General features: G+C 41.6%; 1 protein-coding gene across 8 annotated transcripts in view; it reads right to left on the reverse strand.

Moving 5' to 3' along the window:
- Positions 1-22,853, reverse strand: part of CACNA1A (calcium voltage-gated channel subunit alpha1 A) — a 446,503-nt gene that overhangs the window by 69,559 nt on the left and 354,091 nt on the right. For 5 of the 8 annotated variants that reach the window (XM_089532659.1, XM_089532678.1, XM_089532668.1 and 2 more), the window contains 4 exons: positions 18,346-18,461; positions 17,682-17,832; positions 13,534-13,661; positions 10,316-10,412 (listed from right to left, as the gene is read on the reverse strand). In XM_089532659.1, coding sequence (XP_089388785.1) covers positions 10,316-10,412; positions 13,534-13,661; positions 17,682-17,832; positions 18,346-18,461 — 492 coding nt within the window. Of the gene's footprint in view, positions 1-10,315; positions 10,413-11,368; positions 11,466-13,533; positions 13,662-17,681; positions 17,833-18,345; positions 18,462-22,853 lie in introns of all 8 variants that reach the window. The other 3 variants (XM_089532648.1, XM_089532688.1, XM_089532710.1) reach the window with 1 other exon arrangement.

Consider the following 22,853-nt stretch of genomic DNA (forward strand, 5'->3'; position numbering starts at 1 on the left):
TCATTCAATCTATTTGCAAGCTAAAATAAGAGTGATTCATTATTGGTGTAAAATCAATGAAATGGAGCCAGATAGACTTCCAAGATTGTGAATTTTATCGCACCCGTATTTTTTACCATTATGGGTATGGGAAGAGGACGCTTGTGTGCGCACATGACCAGCCAAAAACGGATTTTACCGCACACCAAAGCGTCCTCCAAAAGGCCCTTCTTCCATCAGGCAAAAATGGCACCTGTTAGCACTGAACGGGGACGGCTTGGTGCCGGGTGATGGAACAGGGCCTTTTGGAGGACGCTTTGGTGTGGGGTAAAATCTGTTTTTGGCTGGTTGCGCGCACACATGAGCGTCCTCTTCCCGTACCCGTAATGGTAAAAAATATGGGTGCGATAAAGTTCTGTGTCTCTTTGAATAGTTACAATCTCATCTACAAGCAATTTGGTCTACCTAATTAATAAACTATATAAGAAGTTGTGGTCTACCTGTGTGTTGTACATTCAGTGACCAAGCAAAAAAGAATGCAAGGCAAAGAATACTGGATATTGAGGCCTCAAAAGATATAGCCAGTCTTAGTAAGGTAGACAATTTAAAACGGTTGAGTCAGTACAAACAGACCTTTCAATTAGCAAACTACCTAAAAATTCAAATGCCAAAACACCTGAGGGAGGTATTTACCCGAGCCAGAATCGAACAGCTTGATACCATGGTAAGATTGGGGATATTTAATGGCACTTCTTATAAGGAGAGAACCTGTATTTATGGAGATCATGAAACTGAGGATATAGCTCAGATATTATTTAAGTGCCAGCTGTACCAGCAGGAAAGAGACCTGTATCTCGGTCCGTATATCAAACGAAAAATGTACTGGGATACCCACATTAGAACAACATACTTCATGAGCGGTCAAGACTAAAAAATATCTTTCATTACAGCTCGATATTTAAGAAAAGCAATACACCTGAGATCTAGATATGTGGGGATGATTGGGGTAAATTTCAGGGGTGATTAATAATTTTGATGTATGATTGTAACTTTATTCTGACTGTTTATTGTATTACTGACTTTTGTATTATTATTATTTTTATCTACCCATATATCTTTTTTAAAACCTTTTACACAGAGTCTTATAGAGTGATTTACATTCTGTGTAAAAAGCAACTTTCTGTATAGTTGCATATATACTGCGCTGAATGCTTTCCCCATTTCTTCTGACTCCTACATCAGAAGAGGAAGAATGAACTGTTAGGCTCATTATCAAACCAAGCTGATTTTTTATCAAACCAAGCTGATTTTTTTTAAAGACTAATCTAATGTCAGTCATTTACTGCACATATCAAATCCTTACAGAATCATAGAGGTGGAGTCCAAATCCCTGCCACTGCAAGAATCCATTGCTGAAGCACCTCTGATATATATACCCCTGGATATATAATATACAAGATGGTGGGTTGGTCTGTTCTGTCAAAATTAAGAGATTTTGGTGCAGGATGTATAGTTAATGAAAAAGTAAGGTGAACACTCCACTGTCTTTGCTTCTCTACTGAATCATGCTGATTTGCAATTATGCATTTGAATGGTGGTTTTATAACTGTCATGTTTTAGTTTTATAACTACTGGTTGAGATAATAACAGCTAATACAATTTTGACAAACAACTCTTGAAGTAGATTATTGTATTTATTGTGAGGCTCAGGAGACATTGCCACATTGGGTGCTTACTGCAAAAGTGCACTATGGGTTGGTAGAGAAGACAAATCCACACAAAGTGCACTTCACCCTATCACTGTCCAGAACAGGAAGATATAGCAGATGATGACATTATCATCAAACTCTCTTAGGGAGCAGCTATCTTGCCTTACCAGTTCATGATCTAGCCAAGCAGCGGATTATAAAAAAACAAGACAGCAAACAAAAATAGAAAACAGGAGCTTGCTTCTGCTCCAAGCATCCTTACAATGTACAGATAAGTAGCCATGAAAGGAGAGATTGAGTTCTTTTCTCCACCAATCCAGAATGTATCTTCACAATAAGTAATCAATGTGGCATTCTCTGGGCTGGTGAGAGGGAAAAGCCACACAAAGTGGACATACCTAAGCCTCCCCAGTAACAAAGACTGCATGTGGCTGGATCACGTCCTGGATCACCTTCCTAGAAAAAGTAGCATCAGCTGGCCTGAATTTATCAATCTTGCAATGTTAAATGAAGGCAGAAGGAGTGCTCTAGGTGGCTGCTTTTCAGGTATCAATAAGATGGGCATTGGAAGATAAGGCCACTGAAATGGTAGTGGCCTATGTTGAATGAGCAATGATGTTGGTTAGGTGGAGAACCTTCACTAGATTATAGGTCTTGGCTATATAGGCTTTGATCCATCTGACAACAGTTGATCTTGAAGCCTTCCTTCCTAGGGAAGTAGGGATAAAGGAGACAAAAAGCAAATCAGTTACTCTAAAGGGCCTAGTTTTGACAACACAGATCTTATGCTCCACCTTACATCCAATTGTATGCCATCATTTGCCCTGGTGAGATGGTTTATGGAACAAGGATGTAAAATGATCTCCTGTGAAACATGAAAATGAGACAGCACCTTAGGAAGGAAGGAAGGAAGGAAGGAAGGAAGGAAGGAAGGAAGGAAGGATCCAAGGGAAGGATCACACAGTGTTAAAGGAAAAATGTGGTCCCTGATAGACAAATCTGAGAGTTCAGAAACTGGGTGTAAGATCTTGCCAGTTTGGGGTTGGACTAAGAAGTAAACATATATACTGCCATCATGCCGAATAATATTTGGATAATCTGAAACAATGCCGACTATAAGGTCCATTGCCCTGGGTGAAGTGTATACCTTCTGGGAAAACTGGCCCTAAGATCAGAGATGCCTGCTACAACCTGCATTGTGACAGAGAGAACTTCCTCCTCCATTCAGTGGAAAAGCAGGGCTTTCTCCCTGCAAGGTGACCTGGACTGAGAGCCATCTGGTTTTGTTATCTAGGAATAGAGGATATGTTGTCTGTTGAGACCAGAATATATTTCACTGAAAGGATGGGGCAAAGTGGAGCAGGGTTAGATGAATCACATGATGTTCCATCAAGCTTTTGAATTCTTCCGAATGCAAGACAAATCTAGACAAATTGAAAAGGCCCAGGTTTTGTTCTTGTTCTTTCCGATTTTACGGGGGGTCAAAATAAACTGACGTGGGGTATATAAAGTCTCTCGTTCTATTGTGAGCTGATAGAAAATATTCTGAGATAAACAAAGTATGTAAGCATCTACAAAATAAAATCAGAAAGAACTGGAATAAAATCTGGGACTTGGTGGTATTTTAATCAGTCTGGATGTGCCCTTAATAAAGTTAATTTAGGGATTTTTTAGCATTTGTCTCTGAAACATCATGGCTATCTTTGGTTTTTCTTGGTGGCAACTTAGAAATGCAGTAAACATAAGGGAATGGTAGAATCACATTTTAAGTACCATCCATCAGAGAGCAGATGGATGGGATGGCACTTCTAATATTGTAGGTAATTTGAACCCTCCCAGGTAGCTTCTCCATTAGCAAAGCAGGATGATTAAGAGGATCTTTAATTCCTCTCCCAGGCCTTTGAGGACCTCAGCACAGGGTACTGGTCTCCTCCTCCTCCTCCAAAGTGCTACTTATTTTTAGTTGTAGGAGACAGAAATGGATGAAGCATCTTACAGAAAGGATAGTACAGTCCTCCATCTGAAGAGCCTCAGTTGCAAGCATTACCTTCTACTCACCATTACTCTTTTGAAACATTTTATTATTCCTTGCTGCTTTCCCCTGAGATGATAATAATAATAATAATAATAATAATAATAATAATAATAATAATAAAATTTATTTGTATCCCGCCCCTCTGAGAACAGTCGGGACCACTAACAAGTTAAAAATGCAAAACATATCAAATCCCTAGTACCCTCCCCCCTTGAAAAGGTATTAAATCTAATAAATAATTAAAACCATACAAGTTAAAACTGACCCAAGGGTCAAACAACATGACAATAATCAATGGGAGCGGCGGTATCTATTTATAGGAGTTTCCTGAGGCCGGGTTCTCTATTCTGGAAATGCCTGCCGGAAGAGATTTGTCTTAACAGCCTTTTTAAAGCTGTCTAAGGATGTAAGCAGACGGATCTCATCTGGCAGGCCATTCCACTGTTTGGGGGCGACGATGGAAAATGCCCTCTGGGAGGTAGCCAAAAGCCTAGATGTTTGTGGCTGAAGTAGGCCTCTCCCAGAGGAGCGGAGTGCGCGGGGAGGATTATAGGGGAAAATGCGGTCCCAAAGATAGTTTGGACCCAAGCCATTTAGGGCTTTAAAGGTAATAACCAACACCTTGTACTGGGCCCGGAAACTAATAGGCAGCCAGTGGAGGGACTTTAAAACCGGAGTAATATGGTCTCTCCTAGATGTTCTGGAAATTACTCTGGCTGCCATATTCTGTACTAGTTGCAGTTTCCGGACCAAGTACGAGGGTAGCCCCATGTAGAGAGCATTACAGAAATCTAGACATGAGGTTACCAGCGCGTGGATAACAGTCTCAAGATCCCTTACTTCCAGGAAAGGGCGCAGCTGGCGTATCAGCCAAAGCTGATAACAAGCGTTCTTGACTTTCGCATTTACCTGATTCGACATCAGGAGCGATGAATCAAGGAGCACCCCCAGACTGCGAACACAGTCCTTGATGGAGAGTGTGACCCCGTCCAGGACCGGAGGTTGCAACCCGATTCTTGGTTTTGGGGCCACTAATGTGAGCACCTCCGTTTGTCTGGATTCAATCTCAATCTGTTTTTCTTCATCCAGCCCATTACTGCCCGAAGACATTCATTGAGAGAGGAGATGCCATCAGAATTCGAGGTCGATGAACGAGACATGGAGAAATAGATTTGAGTGTCATCAGCATACTGATAACACCCAGCTCCATGACTCCGAATGATCTCACCCAGTGGCTTCATATAGATGTTGAACAACATCGAGGATAGGATAGCACCCTGTGGGACTTCACAGGTGAGCTCCTTTTTATTGGAGCAACTGTCCCTGAGCATCACCCTCTGGGATCTGCCTGAGAGGAAGGAATGGAGGCACTGCAATGCAGTACCTCCAATTCCGAATCCCCTCAGGCGATCCAAGAGGATGCCATGATCTATTGTGTCAAAAGCTGCTGAGAGATCTAAAAGCACCAACAGGGTCACACTGCCCTTGTTGATGTTCAGACGCAGATCGTCGGTCAAGGCAACCATGGCACTCTCAACCTCAAAGCCTGTCCTGAAGCCAGTTTGAAATGGGTCAAGATAATCGGTTTCAGCCAAGACAGCTTGGAGTTGAAGAGTAACCGCCCTCCTGATTACCTTGCTCAAGAATGGCAACAAAGAGACTGGCCTATAGTTGTTCATATCCGGGGGTCCTGGATATGCGATTCTTTGTCCTCACTCTTCCTGCAGCTTTTTTCTTCCCCAGCCTTTCCCTTCTAATCACCTAGTGACATGTTCATTGTAACATTTGTGCAGCTAATCCAACTGACTACACTGACTCCTGAACTAAAATTTTATCCCTACTGATAAACTTGCAGTTAAATATCCACTCGCAACCACTGCAAAATCCCAAAGTCCCTTCCATTCAAGTGAAAGTGAACATTTCAATAGCTGTGCCATGAATCAGCAAGAGGAAACCAATTGTTGACTGAGGTGAAGGTAAGATGGTACACACTCACACATACACACTAGGAAAAGGTCACAGGGAAGCTTTAGGTTGCTGAATAGTGAGTGGTAGAGTTGTGGAAGGTAAGGAGAAAGAAGATGTAGTGATGGATCAGCTACTGAGGTGCATAAGAGGATTAGGTCTCAAATATGGAAATATTGGGTGGGGCAGAGGGGGGAAAAGCTTCTGACAGGTTAGAATTGCATTGACAGAGAAGGAGGCATGAAGCAGCAGAGAGAAGGGGTGGAGAGAAAAGTAGGTAATTTTTTTTAAAGAACAATTAACTACTTCCCCTAAGGTTGTGTTCTTTCATAGGGAATTACATCATTATGGAGGCAGAAGCTGTGAAAAGGTGTGGGCATCTGTTTTAAGTGATTTGAAGAGATCAAAAGAACAATTAGAAAAACAATGAAAACATTTTCGCCCTAACATTTTACAGCCAGCCGGAAGGGTATGAGTGAGCAATCTTGACAGTAAAATAACTAACTCTGAGGAAGTTAAGTAGATGAAGACAAGTTCTTATATGGAGCCACAGCTGCTTCTCAAGCAGAAGTTTAACCTGGACATGTATCCCAGTGCTCTGGCATGCATAATAGAAAATGTGCATAGTCCTACACTGCTAGGCTATACTTAACTGGCAGCTGTACCAAAGGTGAATGACTGAAGCTCTACTCTATAGGGTTTTGAACTAGCACAGAGCTTTAAGCAAATCCACTTATCTCAGTCTGATCTCTGCAGTTTTGTTGAAAGCAACATAGAATTTGGAACTAATAAATACACTTGTTGTTGTTGTTGTGTGCCTTCAAGTCATTTCTAACTTGTGGTGACCTTAAAGCAAACAGTATTTTCTTGGCAAGATTTGTTGAGAGGGATTTGTTACTTTGTCCTCCTCTGAGGCTGTGAAACTATGACATGTCCAAGGCCCCCAGTAAGTTTCCATGGATGAAGGGGGATTTGAACTCTGGTCTCCAGAGTCATAATCCATTGTTCAAGTTTTTACACCATGCTGGCTCTCACAACTAAAATACAAACTTTGCCAAGTGAAGACAGTTTTAATTCATTTTCAGATGGATAATTTCTCAAGTGTAAACCACACTAACGCCTACCAACCATGATGCCAATTCTCATACTGATACTCACTGATCTCAATAGCAGACCAGTGAACTAGCAGGCTCAGCATGGTTACAATAGTACAAATGATAGATCCAAGGATTATTGTAGATCCTATGCAATGCAATATCCTTTTGCCTGCAGTACTGGGTTTTTTTTTTTTTTTTTTTTGCATTCCTGCTTTTGCAATAATATAGATCTTTTTATCTGTAATGCTTGTAATGCTGAACAGTTTGTAATCTGATGATATGCCCCAATGACAGCTGGTGGGCAGTTCCAAGAGATCTCTCCATTGTTGTACAGGAGAGTTTTGAAGACTTTTCAAAATACAGTTTTCTTTTGTTCTACTCTTTGTTTCTCTAGCTTATTTATGGATATTAACACTATCCTCATTACTAAACTGCACAACATAGAGGTGCCATCTGAATGCAGATGGCAGTAACCATGCCTGCCATATTGCTATGTGAGAACATAAATAGTAAACAAAATTTAATTTGCTTAGACTAATCAAGCAATTTCACTTGATGATGAAAAGTACATAGCAGGATGGGAAGCTAATTGTGTATTGGTTCAGCACACTATTTAATATTCAAATTGAGTATGTATAACTCAAAATAAAGGCCAAATCAGATATAATTAGACTAAAGTTGGGGAACAGCGGGCCCCAAGTGATCATTTGTTGTTGTTAACTTTCCCACTGAAACTACAGGAGGATTGATTCTTATTGGGATGGCAGTGGAGCAAAAGCTTAAAGCACCTCCCACAGTGGAAAGGTGGGGAGCACATGCAACACACATAATTCCTACCCCTGCCTTACACTATAATTTTACATGGGTTATTTTTTAAGTGAACACACTAGGGTCATACAGCATGAATCATGGCTGTTGTCATTAGTGAATGCTTTCAAGTTGTTTCTGAGCTATGGCAACCCTAAGGCCAACCTGGCAAGATTTGGATCAGAGGAGGTTTGTTGTTGCCTTCCCCTGAGACTGAGGGGTTGACAGACTGTCCCAAAAGGGCGGACTGAAGCCGCACATTTTTACTCCTGACAGAGGCTACAGCAAGCAAATGGACTAAAAAGGAACCCGCCAATGGCTCACTCACGCACAGCGATGATGCACATGTGGCACAGCGCGGCACGGCGATGTTTAGATGCTACGCCACACTTGAGTCATCATGGCAGCCTCCATATGGACGGGACCAAGCCATGATGGCACCGCCGGCACATGGTAGGGCTCGGCGGTGCTCTGAACTCCCAAGCCCTAAAATTGGCCCCAGACCGCCACTTTCCGGCAGTCTGTACTGGACTTGAGAGAGTGTGACTTGCCCAAGGTCATCCAGTAGGATTCCATGACTGAGTGGAGATTCAAACCCTGTTCTTCAGAGTCCTAGTCCAACACTCAAACCACTACACTACAAAATTTGTTAGTCTGATGCTCAGTTGGAATGATATTCAACTTTTGTTTCAGAAGGCTGAGGACCAAAAAGTGAAGAGAATATGCCATTTCACTGCCTTGTTTGCATTTTATTTCTTGCTGTCTTGGAATATGATGAAAACAAAGCTGAATTCATAAACAAGACCAGTAGGTAGCCTAATACCAGCAACCTTTGATAATTGCACCTTTCACTCCTAGTTGGAATCATCTTCAGATTCTCACTACAATCCAGTGTGTTTGCATGGGACCAATTCTAATCTACAATATATCTGGATCAATTTCCTGGATGCCTTTTGGATGTTGAGAAAGAAAACACAGATGTTGGCACAAGGCAATTATTTAGATTTTCACTACAATCTGGTATTCATGGGACCATCTCTAATCCAGAATTTATCCCAAATATGAATTTGAAGGCTTTCATGGCCGGCATCCATAGTTTTTTGTGGGTTTTTTTGGGCTATGTAGCCATGTTCTAGAAGAGTTTCTTCCTGACGTTTCGCCAGCGTGTGTGTGTGTGTGTGTGTGTGTGTATGTATATGTGTGTGTGTGTATGTATATATATATATATATATATATATATATATATACACACACACACACACACACACACACACTGTGTGAGCCTGGGAATGCAGAAGTGATTTGCATGTGTATTGTTCTGTTGCTGATGGCAGGCCTCAGGCTGGGAGGCTAGTGCAAAAGAGGATTAGTGTCTGCTAATTGGTGATTATTATCTGCTGGGAAAGCCCTTGACTCTGTGTGGTTTCCCATTTGCATTTGCTGAGTGAGGAAGAATCTCTTCTAGAACATGACCACATAGCTTGAAAAACCCATAAAAAACTATCCCAAATAGTTTCCTGGATATTCTTCAGGCACTGAGGAAGTAAATATAGGTCTTCGTGCAGGCATTCTGGCATGATGTCTGAAGAATCTGCTTCAGCCTTTGTACACTAAAAACTCACTTCATGTCACCTCACCTTACATTACTTAGTGGAGGTGGATTAATAGCTATTGGGAAGGATTTATTTGTATTGTGAAAGCCTTAACAGGGTCTTAGGTCCTGGAAACTGTTACATTTGTGTGCACAATAAAACCATAGAAACTTAAATTTCAATTGAAGGATTCAATTCAAAGTGGAGAGTGGAGAGTGAACATCTTGTTACTGGCAACATTGTTCAACGGCATATATGGGAAATATTCTATGATGACTACAATCCTAAGTATACCACAAACTAAGAATAATCTGATAGAGATAACACTATTTTTCAGTGTTTCTTGGACATAAATGTTAACTAGATTTTAATATCAATTGGAGTTTTTTCTTTTTGATCCTCATAAATTTACAAAAGTTCTTATTTTTCATTTAAACTATTTTGGGTCTTTGATCTCTCTTCCCCTTCCGGCTCTGTTATTCCCAATTCATTTGAGGGTATGTGTATTGCCTAGGTAGTCTCAGGGTACATCCACACTGGAGAAATAATGCAGTTTGACATAATTTTAATTGTCATGGCAAGATCTGACAAAATCTTGGGATTTGTAGTTTTGTGTGGTACCTGTACTCTTTGGCAGGGAAAGGTAAAAACCTTTTACAGATCCCAGGATTCCATAGGATGGATCTACAGTACTTAAAGTGGTATCAAACTTCATTATTTCTACAGTGCAGATGCACCTTCAGAGCAATCACAGCTGTTCAGATGGTCTGGAGGGTGGCAAGAGGAATGGAAAATCAAACTTTTTAGAGCAATGTCTCTTCTGCTAGATATGGAAAGATGGGTTTGTGGCATTTTGATGGGAATTTTAAATTGAAACATGCACCTTGGTCTTGTTTCTTACCCGCCCCACATCTACTGGCCATAATGGAGTCTCTGAAACATGGAACGCTAACAGTACTGAATGGACACACTGTTACTGCTCAAGAAATTAGATTGGAAGGGAAGGGGGAAGAAATGTACAAAAATTATAGGTTAAATTTTTTTATCCTTCGGGGAGAAAAAGGTAAAAATGAAGCTGACTTGATAGATAGATAGATATATTTGTTGTTTATTTCTTTAAAAATATTCTACCTTATAAGCAACACGGGCTGGGCATTTCTTCCCTAACCCCAGGGGTGGAGACATATGTCTCAGCATCTCATACATGTCCATGAAAGTCATCCGGCCCCTGGGAGCAAAAAATTAAAAAAAAAACACACCAAAAATAATAATTATAATTTTAAAAGAAAAAATACACGGAAAAATAGGAGAGAGAGAGAGATGCAAAGAAGAGAAAAAAGTTGGAAATCAATTGGAAAAGGAAAAAAAATGGAAGATAAAAATGTAAAGATTATTGTGCTGCTTGTCAGCAAAGACTTTGAATATGCTTGGTCTTCATGGATGACTAGAGCAGAGGGATAGTTCCTTAAACTGTGTCTGTGACCCAGCAAAATGCATAAGCACATACTCAAGACTTTTAGAGTTAATGCTTCCACCACAAGAGGGAACAGATTTAATTTAAATATGTGCCCCATTGTTTTTCTCAGTCTATGAGATTTATAATGCAGACCAAAATCCCCATGGGTTTATCAGGACAAGGATTGAAGAGTCAGGCCCACTTCATAATTAAGAACCACAGAAAAGGGAGAGAAGGAGAAAGAAAGACAGATTGAGATGAGGAAGCCCCTCTTTGCCAATGTGGGAGGAGGGGATACTACAGGGAGAGAAGGTGGAGGGAAAGGGAGGGTGGAAAGAAACAAGGGAAGGAAGGAAAGGAGAAATGGCAGAGGTGTCAATGGAGTCTCTGTCCTCCCCAGATGAAGTATTAATGTGCAGAGGGTGGCGGAGGTGGGTATAGAGAGACTCATAGAACCCTCCAGGCCTAGCTCCAGCTAACAGCAAGCAGAAATGGTTCAAGATAACTGGTATGTTCCATGCGTTACTGGTTTGGGTGGCAGCATCATTTCACGCATTCTGTTGGCTAATTACATTACTAAATTACTCTTCCAAGTGCAATATATAGATAGATATGTGAACAGATACAGATATATATATATATATATATATATATGAAATATATATATTAAAGAAACCATAAGCAACATTCATTCCGTTGATGCTAGCAGGTTTTAGTGTAAGTCAAACCTTGCAAGCAACCCTATGAGGGCATTTCTTGCCTAAGCCCAGGGGGGGAGATATTACACGTAATAAACTGTACATATCCTTATAATGAATTCGGCCACTGCAAGAAGAATACATGGGGGTTAGTGCAGACGCTACAGGGCAAGAGAAACACATATACTGTCATGTACACACAGAACATAGCAGGACTGCTGGTTAGAGAAAGACCTTAAGTCCAGCCATACCACCTCTCTCAGGTTATATGGAAGTGCTGAACATTCCCATGAGCTGCAGTAGGAGGAAAGGGACCTCTTAGGACTTTGCACAGAGGGTTTTGGTGCAGCTTTATAAGTTTTCTTATCAGCACTGGGTTTGGGGGGGTTGGAGAGGGAGGTGAGCCAGTACTCTTTACATTAATGGATACAGAGGAGAAAACAGGCTGGGAATATAAGGTTTCATTTAACCAAGTGTCAAGCCTGAGCTGATCACTGAGACCTGGGATATGGGGTTCCAACTTAGAGAACTTTTTTTTGTTAGCACTAGGTATTGCTGCCTGTCTAAAATTTCCAACAGCCTCTTTAAACCAGTGTTTGTGCCAGGGATTTGAGGATCTGCACAAATATTTTGGTCCCTTTCTTTTCATTAGGACTATTAACAATTAATGTGTGCAAGAGAAACCAGTGCTCAGGTGGGGGCAGACCTGAATTCCTGCCCCTGCACAGCACCGTCTCCCTCATAGACACTCCCTCAGCTGGGCTTGGCAGGGTTTGCCAGTTAGGGCTGGCAGTGTAAACGAACACATTAAACCTGGACACAACGGGCATTCACTCTCAACAGGGCACAGGGATGACAAACAATGTCAAGAGAAAGCTGGGTGGACCTTCTGCTAGGTGTCAGTTACCACAACTCTGCTGACTCCGTCTACTTGCAACAGCAGAGTGCCTGGCCTCCTCCCCAGCAAACCATAAACAAAATTATAAGAATGGTATTACACACTAGAATGGAAGGCCAGACCCTAGCAGGCACACACGCACACACGCATGCATACACACCCCTCTCTACATCCAGAATGATAAGCAGTGTGTCATTTATTTCTGACAGAGCTACTGTGCATCCTTACTGCTAAACAATACATAATATCTAGTGCAGGCTGCATCATAAGTACCTTAGTAGCCCTTCTTTGGCTCAGTTTTTGCTAACGTGGGAGAAAGCATGAAGCATGGCTACTACCAGAGACTTCACTGAAACCATTAATATCTGTTGCTAGCATGGTTAACCAATCTTCCTAATATAGGGGGTAAGGTAGCCCACACAACAGCATAGGGAAATAGCAAGGAACCTCTCTGGGAGCAAAGGGACAAATATCATGCCCTTTGAACAGATAGGGTAATGAGTGTGTGTGAGAGAGTGTGTGTGTGTGTATGTGTGTGTGTGGACATGACAGAATCCAGCTGCAAAAACCTAAAATTAAAAGAGGAAATGTTAATAAGCGATGAACCCCACATCAACATCTTCCATTCACTTGTTTCTAGTAAGACCCACAGAAATTAGCCAACAGGAATGGAAATGGGAATGGCAGAGTGAGTGGCAGAGGCCACAGCTCCATAATGACTGGAGCTCAGATTTTGGGAAGGGGGTGACTCACAATGGAGCTGCATGCAAACAGAGGCAATGGCTCCAGTCTCTGGCTGTCTTGTCCTCACAGCACATCTGATAATGACTATCTCTCTCAAGGCAGTTTCATACTTTTGCTCAATCAGAACAGACCAAATATGATCATACTCTTCTGTGAACAGGACTAAGGAGTCTCAACTCCTTCTTGCCCCACTGATCTAGTCCATTTCTCTCTCACAAGTGGATTGTGAACCCAGGGGTTGATACTCCTTTCAGCCTGATACCCCTCCAGCATGCAGGTAACAAAGAGAACCCAGGAATATTAATTTTCACTGCCTTCCTCTTTCTAACAACTTACCCCCAATTTTGTATTAGATTTGAGCACAGAAATCTCAGATTCCTGCCTCCTTCCCAAGCTGCTAAGATTTACTACTTCTCCCTCTGCTGCTCCACTTGCCCTTTTGGTTTGTCCCCACTCCTGGCTCAATCTGATTCATTTCCCCATACTTTTATGGGGGCTGGGGCAATGGGTCTGACGTCAGTACTGGGAGATGAAAGGTATCTTGTGTCCTTACCAGGCAGCAGGGTCATACTCAGCCCACACACGTACATACTCATCCAAGTGGTGGGGCCCCAAAATGGAGGAGTCACGGGTCAGATATTCAAAATTGTCCATGATGACAGCCACAAAAAGGTTCAACATCTGCCATGTCAAAGAAGCAGGGGAGACACAAACAGATAGGTTAGATAACAGAAGATTCCAATACTACCACCACCACCACTGATAATGATGATGATGATGATAATATTTATATCAAAAGAGTGACACAAAGACAAAGTCTATGCTTGGATTCCCTGAGATTAAGTGAAATATAAATTATTATTATTATTATTATTATTATTATTGTGGTTGTTATTATTATGCGAGTTTAAGAAGCAAGTAACAAGGATCAACTAACAATAGGTGGTACACAACTTCACACACACACTAATTATTCAGTTGGCCCTCTGTTTTCATGGGGATCTGTTCTGGACCCCCCCCCCCCCCCGCAGAAATGGAGACTTGCGTATATTCATAGTTTTGAATGGGACACGTGGGGGATGCACCATGGGGTGCCCCCCATTAAAAATAACAGAAGTCACCCCTCCGTGAATATTCAAGACTGTGGACATCAAGCCTGTGAGAAAGGAGGGGTGACCGTACATATTAATAAGGACAGATGTAAAAATATTCACAAACATGCAGACTGATAAATATAACAACAGCATATTCACACCTGAAATAACCATAGAAAAGGAACAAAAAGGTTTCCATTTACTTACATATACTCTTTTACCTAAACATTTCCATAATTTGTCACAAGGCCAAGAAGTTTGCCCACTTCAAATTATCCACCCATGGTTGCGGCCTCTAAAGATAATACTTGGGAGGTGCAGAGGCAAATCTTTTTTGCAGCTATAAGACTGCCTGCTCATTAACTGAGGAGTGTCCATAATAAAAGGAAAGGTGCTGTGATGGATTCAAAGCCTGAGCTTGCCTCTTGATTGACAATTTCTCTCTGTGGTGCAAAATCAAGGCACCATACAATACCAAACGTTTTTCTCAGAGTGTTGGGCCTTATGTATCTGAAGTAGCCCCATCCATGAGAATATGAACACATAAGAAGGATCCAATGGCCTGTCTAATCCAGTATTTGATTCATACAGTACCTAACTGGATCACCATCAGAAGCTCACTAGCTGGACATAAGTGTAAAATAGGAAGTATTAGAATGCTTAGGGGAACCTCAGTGTTTGCAGAACTATAGAAACATTAGAAAAAGTCTTAAAAGGAGATTCCTTTCACTTTAAAGAACAGTGAGGACTGAGCTTGGTTAGAGACTCACATTTAGTCAGGACTGAACTTGGTTAGAGGCCACAAAATGATGGCTGACTTTGGGGTGGGAGTGGATGCCTTAGCATTCGTCAATGTCAGTTAGTGGATGGCTCCTGAAAGTGTGAGGAATTATGCCCTCCTCCCCATTCTTCCTCTGTCTGCTAGTTCTGTTATTGTACATTCTATAATAATGGAAAACATTAACTGAAACTTTGTTTTTGTTTTTTGCTGTACTGTTGTGATGATCTGTTCTAACACTATACAGGCAAGAGAGACAGCTCACCCTTGCCTACCTGGAATAATAATAATAATAATAATAATAATAATAATAATAATAATAATATAGATTTATTTTTTGCCTGCCCAATCATGGAGAATCCGGGTGGGTTAAAACAGTAAAATACATCAAGTTACAGTAAAATACAAAATAAAAAAAACAGACCCTAAACCTACCTCCCCATTCCCAACATTAAAACAGAATTAAATAATGATGATATAACATTAAAAACATTCAATGAAATAAAATAAATAGACATAAAAATAGGCGGGGAAGAATAGGCAGATGAGGGGGCAAATATCTCTATATCTGGGGAGGGTAACTAAGTTGGAAAGGCCTGCTGGAAGAGATCCGTCTTGAGTGCTTTCTTAAAAGCTGTCAGAGTGGAAATATGACAGATCTCCTCTGGCAGGTCGTTCCATAGTTTTGGAGCAGTAGAAAAGGCCCTCTGGGAAACTGATGTTAGCCTAGATTTTTTTGGCTGTAATAGATTTCTTCCAGAGGACCTTAGTGTGCAGGACGGACAATAGGGAAGAAGGCGTTCACTCAAGTACTCTGGGCCCAAAACATGTAGGGGCCCAAGCCATGGAAGCCCCCAGTCCCCACTCAGGACCCTTCCTCTCCCTCAGGAATCAGAGGAAAAGAGCCACAAACCTGCCATGAGCCTCAAAGAGGTTCACCATCCCCTTCCTCTGGCTCAAGAGCAGACTCACTGAGGGGAATAAAAAAGAAACCCAGATGCACCTTCTTATACAGACACTCCACAGAACCCACTTTCCCCATGCTAGGGAACAAGAAAACTACAAAAGTGAGTGGAAACAGCTGTTGGCTTATAAGGAAGTTTCCTTCTCTTAGCCAAGCATCCAGACAAGGCAATAGTCCTCTGATTCTCCAAGCCACTGCAGGCAGTCAGGACAGACTCTACCAAACAAGCACACACTCTTCAGAGCAAACAACCTCTCCCTAGACACACTCCCATCCAATCTGGCCCCTAGGCAAGTAAGAGAGAGGGATAAAGAGAGAGAAAAAAGAATCCACAACTTTTCTTTGTTCATACCTAGCAAAACTATAACTTGCAAGTCCAACTACGCTGCCTACCATGTGATGATCTGGGCCCGAGCAGCCAAACAGCAACCCTGTTCTTGGCTCTTAGCCCTCGGCAAATCATTGATTTCCCTGGTCTCTCAGGTCACCCTTCCCCACTGTTCCTGAGCTAAGGGGACCTTCTGAGACCACCCCAAACGTAGCTGTCACCACCTAGTGAATAAGGAATGAACTCTCTTACAGCACACTAGGGACCTTATTACACTAGAAGAATCCAGCTCAGAAACTGGATTTAAAAGTACAATACCCTCACAAATGCGGAATGTTTTTCAGATAACGTTTCCTCCAAATAGCAGTAATGTGAAAATAAAGCAGATGGAAAGTGGACAAAAAGACATCTTTTTACTTTTGGGAACTTCCCAAAAGTAAAAAGGTGTTGTTTTTGTCTACTTTCCGTTCGCTTTATTTTCGTGTTATTGCTGTTTAGTTCAAACGCATGTGAAAACATCCTGCATTTGTGGGTTTTTTTCCTACTTTTAAAGTTCTGTTTCTGATCTGAGCAGGATTCGTCTAGTGTGATAAGACTCCAGGACTCTGCACAAGATTTGTAGTTTCTCTTCCCCCTTGCTAACCTTAGCAAAGCAATAACCAAACAGTAACCAAGTCAAAGGCATGTGTAAAAGGAGTGTGAGTTAAGCAGGTACTTTTTAAAGAAAGGTTTATTTCAACTAAGACAGGTTCTATAGCAAACTAGATACCACTTCGGCCACCTTGCATTGCAGGTACGTGAAGTAAGTTACAGAAATAATAGTTATTTCAGGCAAGTCAAAGAAATAAACCAAAAAGGCCTATACATTCTAGCTAAAATGTCTCTATTCACTTACAATCTCAGATGGGCATGCAGTCCTTGATGTTCCTGGATGCTAGCAGCTTGGCCTCCATAGTCTCAGCTCTGACCAGCATCCCTTAGGTCTGCCTCTGGGCCCACAGAGTCTCAACAGCTGGGCAGGGAGACCAAGGAGACTCAAGGCCACATAGGCCACACAAAGGAAAAGACTCAAACCGCATGATCTCCAGAGGCCTTTTATAACCTCTGGAAGGATATTTCTCAAAGTTCCCGGGCCTGTCCAGCTAATTGTACAGTTAGCATTTGCACCAACTAATAAATAAATAATAAAATTTATTTTTATCCCGCCCCTCTGCACAAGGCAACCAGGGTGGCTGTGATGTAATTCTTCATTAGAATATGATGTCAACCTTCATTAGCATGCACCTCCCTCTCACTTAACCCTTTGTTGTCTAGGAGAAGTCCTCAAATGAGAGACCCCCAGTCATTATGCCTGTAATGGAAGCTTCACTTTGAGAAAAGATGAGCACGTCAATTTTTGCTTATTAAAACAAGTTCCTTGGAAGGGCCCTCTGTTGAACCTCTCAGCATCAGCAAGTCTCTCCATCTATGTAGCTGAATCCTGCATTACTCCTCAGACTCCATCCCCATTTTATTCCTCTTGAACTCATAGACTCACCAGGAAAGAGCACAGGAAGATGAAAGAAACAAAGTAGAAGTATGCAAACTCATTGCCGCACTCATTGCCTTCAACATCTGCTTTCTCATCACAGGGCTTTCCACTCAGACAGGAAAGCATGATTTCATGCCAAGCTTCACCAGTGGCACTCCTGGGAAAGGGAGAATAAATTGGAAAAGACAGTGAATACCGATAACAGCCAAGGTGGCTGTGTTTCCACCTCATGAGATGATGCATTATTAAGCCAGCAACCAAAGGCCCAACAAACTCACACGCCAGTGAAATAGCCATTTCCAGAATAGAACATGGATGTTCTGAAAAGTACATAAAGATCTCTTGTCTGCATTCCAAAATTGCAGTGAAGTAGGTTCCCCCCCCCCCCCCCTTATCATCTAGTCATTCCACAACTTTTAGGATAGACAGAAGAAGTTGTTTACAGTGCAGTTGCTAATCCATTATGGAAATACAGCCAGTCTAATAAAGCTGCTGTTCAACATTTAGAAGGCAATACTAACTTTCACATAGGCAGGAGTTTTGCTAGGATAAGTGGATCAGAGCCTAGTGATTGCAGAAAAACCCTGGAGATATATATATATATATATATATATATATATATATATATATATGGTGTGTGTGTGTGGAGGTAACTTCTATAAAGGCTCACCTAAAAAGAAGCATCAAAGCTTGAAAGAATGTGCGGAAATTATTGTGCTCAGTGATAGCAGGCTTGTCATCCTCAGCCATGTCTTCATCGATATCAATACTAATGTTACCAAACACCTAAAGAGAAAAAAAGAAAGAAATGAAATGAACAAAAATGCCTTTGAATTCATTTTTTTTTAAAAAAAATCTTCAGAAAAGAGCTTTCTCCAAGCTGCTATTTAGCAATGGAAGTATTGCTAGATATCTATCATGCAGCATTGGACATTATGTGGCATATTAGCATTCCTTGATAGGAATCATTTACATGTCTGCAGAGGCCTTGGAAAGTGAAAGCTATCCTATTTCATGCTGGGACCAAGGGTGTAGCTACAGTATAAAGTCACAGTGGTTTGATACCATTTTTAAAACCCTGATTCTGAGGCAGTTAGGATTCCCTGATAAAATTCTCTGCTAGTGTTATAGTTCAGGGAAGAATGCACAAAAACTCACTATGAAATAATTCTAAATATTTAATTGAAGTACAAATCCCAGGATTTCATAGGATGGAGCCATGATATTTAAAGCAGCATCAAAATTGCTATCATTCTATAGTTTAGATACAGTCATTGAATTTTTAAATTTCTTGTCAGCTTAAAGCTACAATGAATAAAGGTCTCTTTTCACTGGGCTGCCTTGCATCCAGTTTAGCCTTGTAACCCCTCTCACAGTGAGCTCTCCATGGTCATGAAAACCTCTAGCCTATCCTGGATTCGTACAGTTTGAATATACAGTCAGACTTCCACATTTGCTGGGGTTAGAGGTAAAGGACCTCATTAATGTGGAAAAACTGCAAATAAAAAACACAATTCTTTTTACCAGAGAGAACACCTCTCTAGGAATTTATAGGTTCTCCAGCAGAACTTTGTGGTCAACATCTGCCAGAATTTGACCAGAGAATCATGCTGGAGGACCTACAAATGCCTAGAGAAATTGTTTCTTTAGGAACTTCTAGGTTCTTGAGCACAACTCTATGGTCAACGTCTGGCAGAGCTGTGATAGAGAACCTAGAGATTCCTAGAAAGAACATATTAATCAAAACTGCTAATAATCATAGAATCATAGAATCGTAGAGTTGGAAGAGACCACTAGGGCCATCCAGTCCAACCCCTTGCCATGCAGGAAATCAAAATCAAAGCATCCCCGACAGATGGCCATCTAGCCTCTGTTTAAAGACCTCCAAGGAAGGAGACTCTATCACCCTCCGAGGGAGTGCATTCCACTGTCGAACAGCCTTTACTGTCAGGGAGTTCCTCCTAATGTTGAGGTGAAATCTCTTTTCCTGTAGCTTGCATCCACTGTTCCGGGTTCTGTTCTCTGGAGCAGCAGAAAATAAGCTTGCTCCCTCCTCAACATGACATCCCTTCAAATATTTAAACAGGGCTATCATATCACCTCTTAACCTTCTTTTCTCCAGGCTAAACATCCCCAGCTCCCTAAGTCGTTCCTCATAGGAGATGGTTTCCAGACCCTTCACCATTTTAGTTGCCCTCCTTTGGACACGTTCCAGTTTCTCAATGTCCTTTCTGAATTGTGGTGCCCAGAACTGGACACAATATTCCAGGTGGGGCCTGACCAAAGCAGAATACAGTGGCACTATTACTTCTCTTGATCTAGACACTATACTTTTATTGATGCAGCCTAAAATTGCATTGACCTTTATAGCTGCCGCATCACACTGTTGACACATGTTCAACTTGTGGTCTACTTGGACTCCTAGATCCCTTTCACATGTAGTTTCATTCAGCCAGGTGTCCCCAATCCTATATTTGTGCATTTTATTTTTCCACCCTAAGTGCAATACCTTACATTTCTCCGTGCTGAATTTCATTTTGTTAGCTTTGGCCCAGCTTTCAAGTCTATTCAGGTCATTTTGAATTTTGATCCTGTCCTCTGGGATATTAGCTGCTCCTCCTAATTTGGTATCATCTGCAAATTTGATGAGTATGCCCCCAATTCTGTCATCCAGGTAATTGATAAATATGTTGAATAGCACTGGGCCCAGGACAGAGCCCTGTGGGACCCCACTGGTCACTTTCCTCCAGGATGAAAAGGAGCCATTGTTGAGCACCCTTTGCCTTTGGCCGGTCAACCAGTTACAAATCCATGTAATAGTTACCTTGTCTAGTCCACATTTTAGAAGCTTGTTTGCAAGAATGTCATGGGAAACCTTGTCAAAGGCCTTACTGAAATCAAGATATACTAAATCTACAGCATTCCCTTCATCTACCAAGCTGGTAATTTTATCAAAGAAAGAGATTAGATTTGTCTGGCATGACTTGTTTCTCTGAAACCCATGTTGAGTTTTTGTGATTATGGAATTGCCATCTAGATGTTCAAAGACTCTTTGTTTAATTATCTGCTCTAGAATCTTTCCTGGTATAGATGTCAGACTAACTGGACAATAATTGTTGGGATCCTCTTTTTTTCCCTTTTTGAAGATGGGGGACAGTGTTTGCCCTCCTCCAGTCTGCTGGGATTTCTCCTGTTTTCCAGGAGTTTTCAAAGATTATTGCCAAATGTCCCCTGTTAACATTTTGCCATCTTCTCAACGCAGTGGCCCTACAATTTTCTTCTTACCTTTGCTGCGGACATATCCAAAAAAGCCCCTTTTGTTGTTCTTAACCTCTGTAGCAAGTCTGAGTTCATTCGGTGCTTTAGCTTTTCTGACTTTACCCCTACACATGCCTGCTATTTCTTTGAATTCTTTTTTCGTGATTTCCCCTCTTTCCCATTTCTTATACATGTTCTGTTTTAAACTTAGCTCAGTTGAAAGTTCCTTAGTCATCCATCCTGGTTTCTTGAGACACCTCCCGTTTTTCATTCTCACTGGAACTGTTTGAAATTGTGCCTTCAGTATCTCCCTTTTGAGAAAGTCCCATCCATCCTGAACTCCTTTATCTTTTATATTTCTGACCACGGAATCACCCTCAATACTTCGCTAAGTTTACTGAAATCCGCTCTCCTAAAGTATAGGATGCGTGTCTGACTATACCTGGCTTCTCCTTTCCATTGTATAACAAACTCCAGGAGAACATGGTCACTTCCACCTAATGATCCCACCACTTGCACCCCATTAACCAAGTCATCCTTGTTGGTTAGGCTCAGATCTAAAATAGCTGACCCCCTTGTTGCCTCTTCCACCTTTTGGACAATGAAATTGTCTTCCAGGCAAGTGAGGAATTTGCTAGACCTTGAGGATTTTGCTGAGTTTGACTTCCAGCAAATATCAGGATAGTTGAAGTCGCCCATCACTACTACATCTCTCCTTTCTGAATGTGTGGTCATCTGTTCTGGAAAGGCATCATACAATTCTTCCATCTGACTTGGAGGTCTGTAGTAAACTCCTACCATAACATCCTTGTTGTTTCCCTCCCCTTTAATTTTTTATCCAGATGCTGTCCACCTGGCTGTCAGTATTGATGTCCTGGATCTCTTCACTGGTGTAAATATCTCTGACATATAGTGCCATTCCTTTCTTTCCTGTTTGGCCTATTTTTCTTAAAAATGTTATACCCCTCTATTTCCACATTCTAATTATGAGACTCATCCCACCAGGTTTCGGTGATGCCTATTATATCATATTTGCTTTGTTGTACTAGGAGTTCGAGTTCATCTTGCTTATTTCCCATGCTCTGTGCATTAGTGTAGAGACATCGCAGACCATGGGTCCCTTTTACTTGCTGCCTGTGCAAGTTTTTTTGCCTCCCACTGTTGGGTCCTTGCACTTTTTTTCTTGTTTCCACTATGTCGGTTTGACTATTTTCGCCATCCCTTTCGCCTTCCTTAATATTGTCTCCCTTCCCCTCGGAACTCAGTTTAAAGCCCTCCTGATCAAGTACTTGAAACTGTTGGCAAAAACATTTCTTCCAACTGGCATGAGATGCAACCCGTCCATTGCAAGAAGTCCCTCCTCATGGAACTGCAGCCCATGATCGAAGAATCCAAATCATTCTTGGCGGCACCATCTGCGGAGCCAGTTGTTCACATCTGCTATTTTCTTCTCCCTTCCTGGACCGTGCCCTTCGACTGGCAGAAGAGACGAGAATCAAATCCATAAAAGTCAAAGCTGCAAATGTGGAGGTCCAACTGTAAAACAATTGTGACCTTTTCCAAAGGTAGCTTCCAAAGAGTCTTCTGATGCCTCTGATCATTGTGTGGTAGCAGAGGCCATTGTTCTCTGGATCTTTTCCTCCATTGGAGACCCTGATACTGTATTATATTGGAAACACTTCTCACAACCAACAATATTGCTATACAAATGGGAATAAAAGGTACTAAGCAGACTTTCCCCAGGCCCCATTGGAGTTTATTGTGCATCTATGGAGACCTCAGCTTGTTCTAGGAAAGATGGTGATGATATTGACCTTTTAATGTGTCCTCCATACATGTACTGTAAGGAACTGTAATAACTTGGAGGCAGCCCTCTGCTGTACTAATCCTCACTTCACAAGTTAGAAAAGCCCCAGCACA

Source organism: Sceloporus occidentalis, unplaced genomic scaffold (genome assembly GCF_023333645.1).
Source record: "Sceloporus occidentalis isolate IW3139 unplaced genomic scaffold, rSceOcc1.0.p SCAF_1, whole genome shotgun sequence".
In the NCBI taxonomy this organism is placed as follows: domain Eukaryota; kingdom Metazoa; phylum Chordata; class Lepidosauria; order Squamata; family Phrynosomatidae; genus Sceloporus; species Sceloporus occidentalis.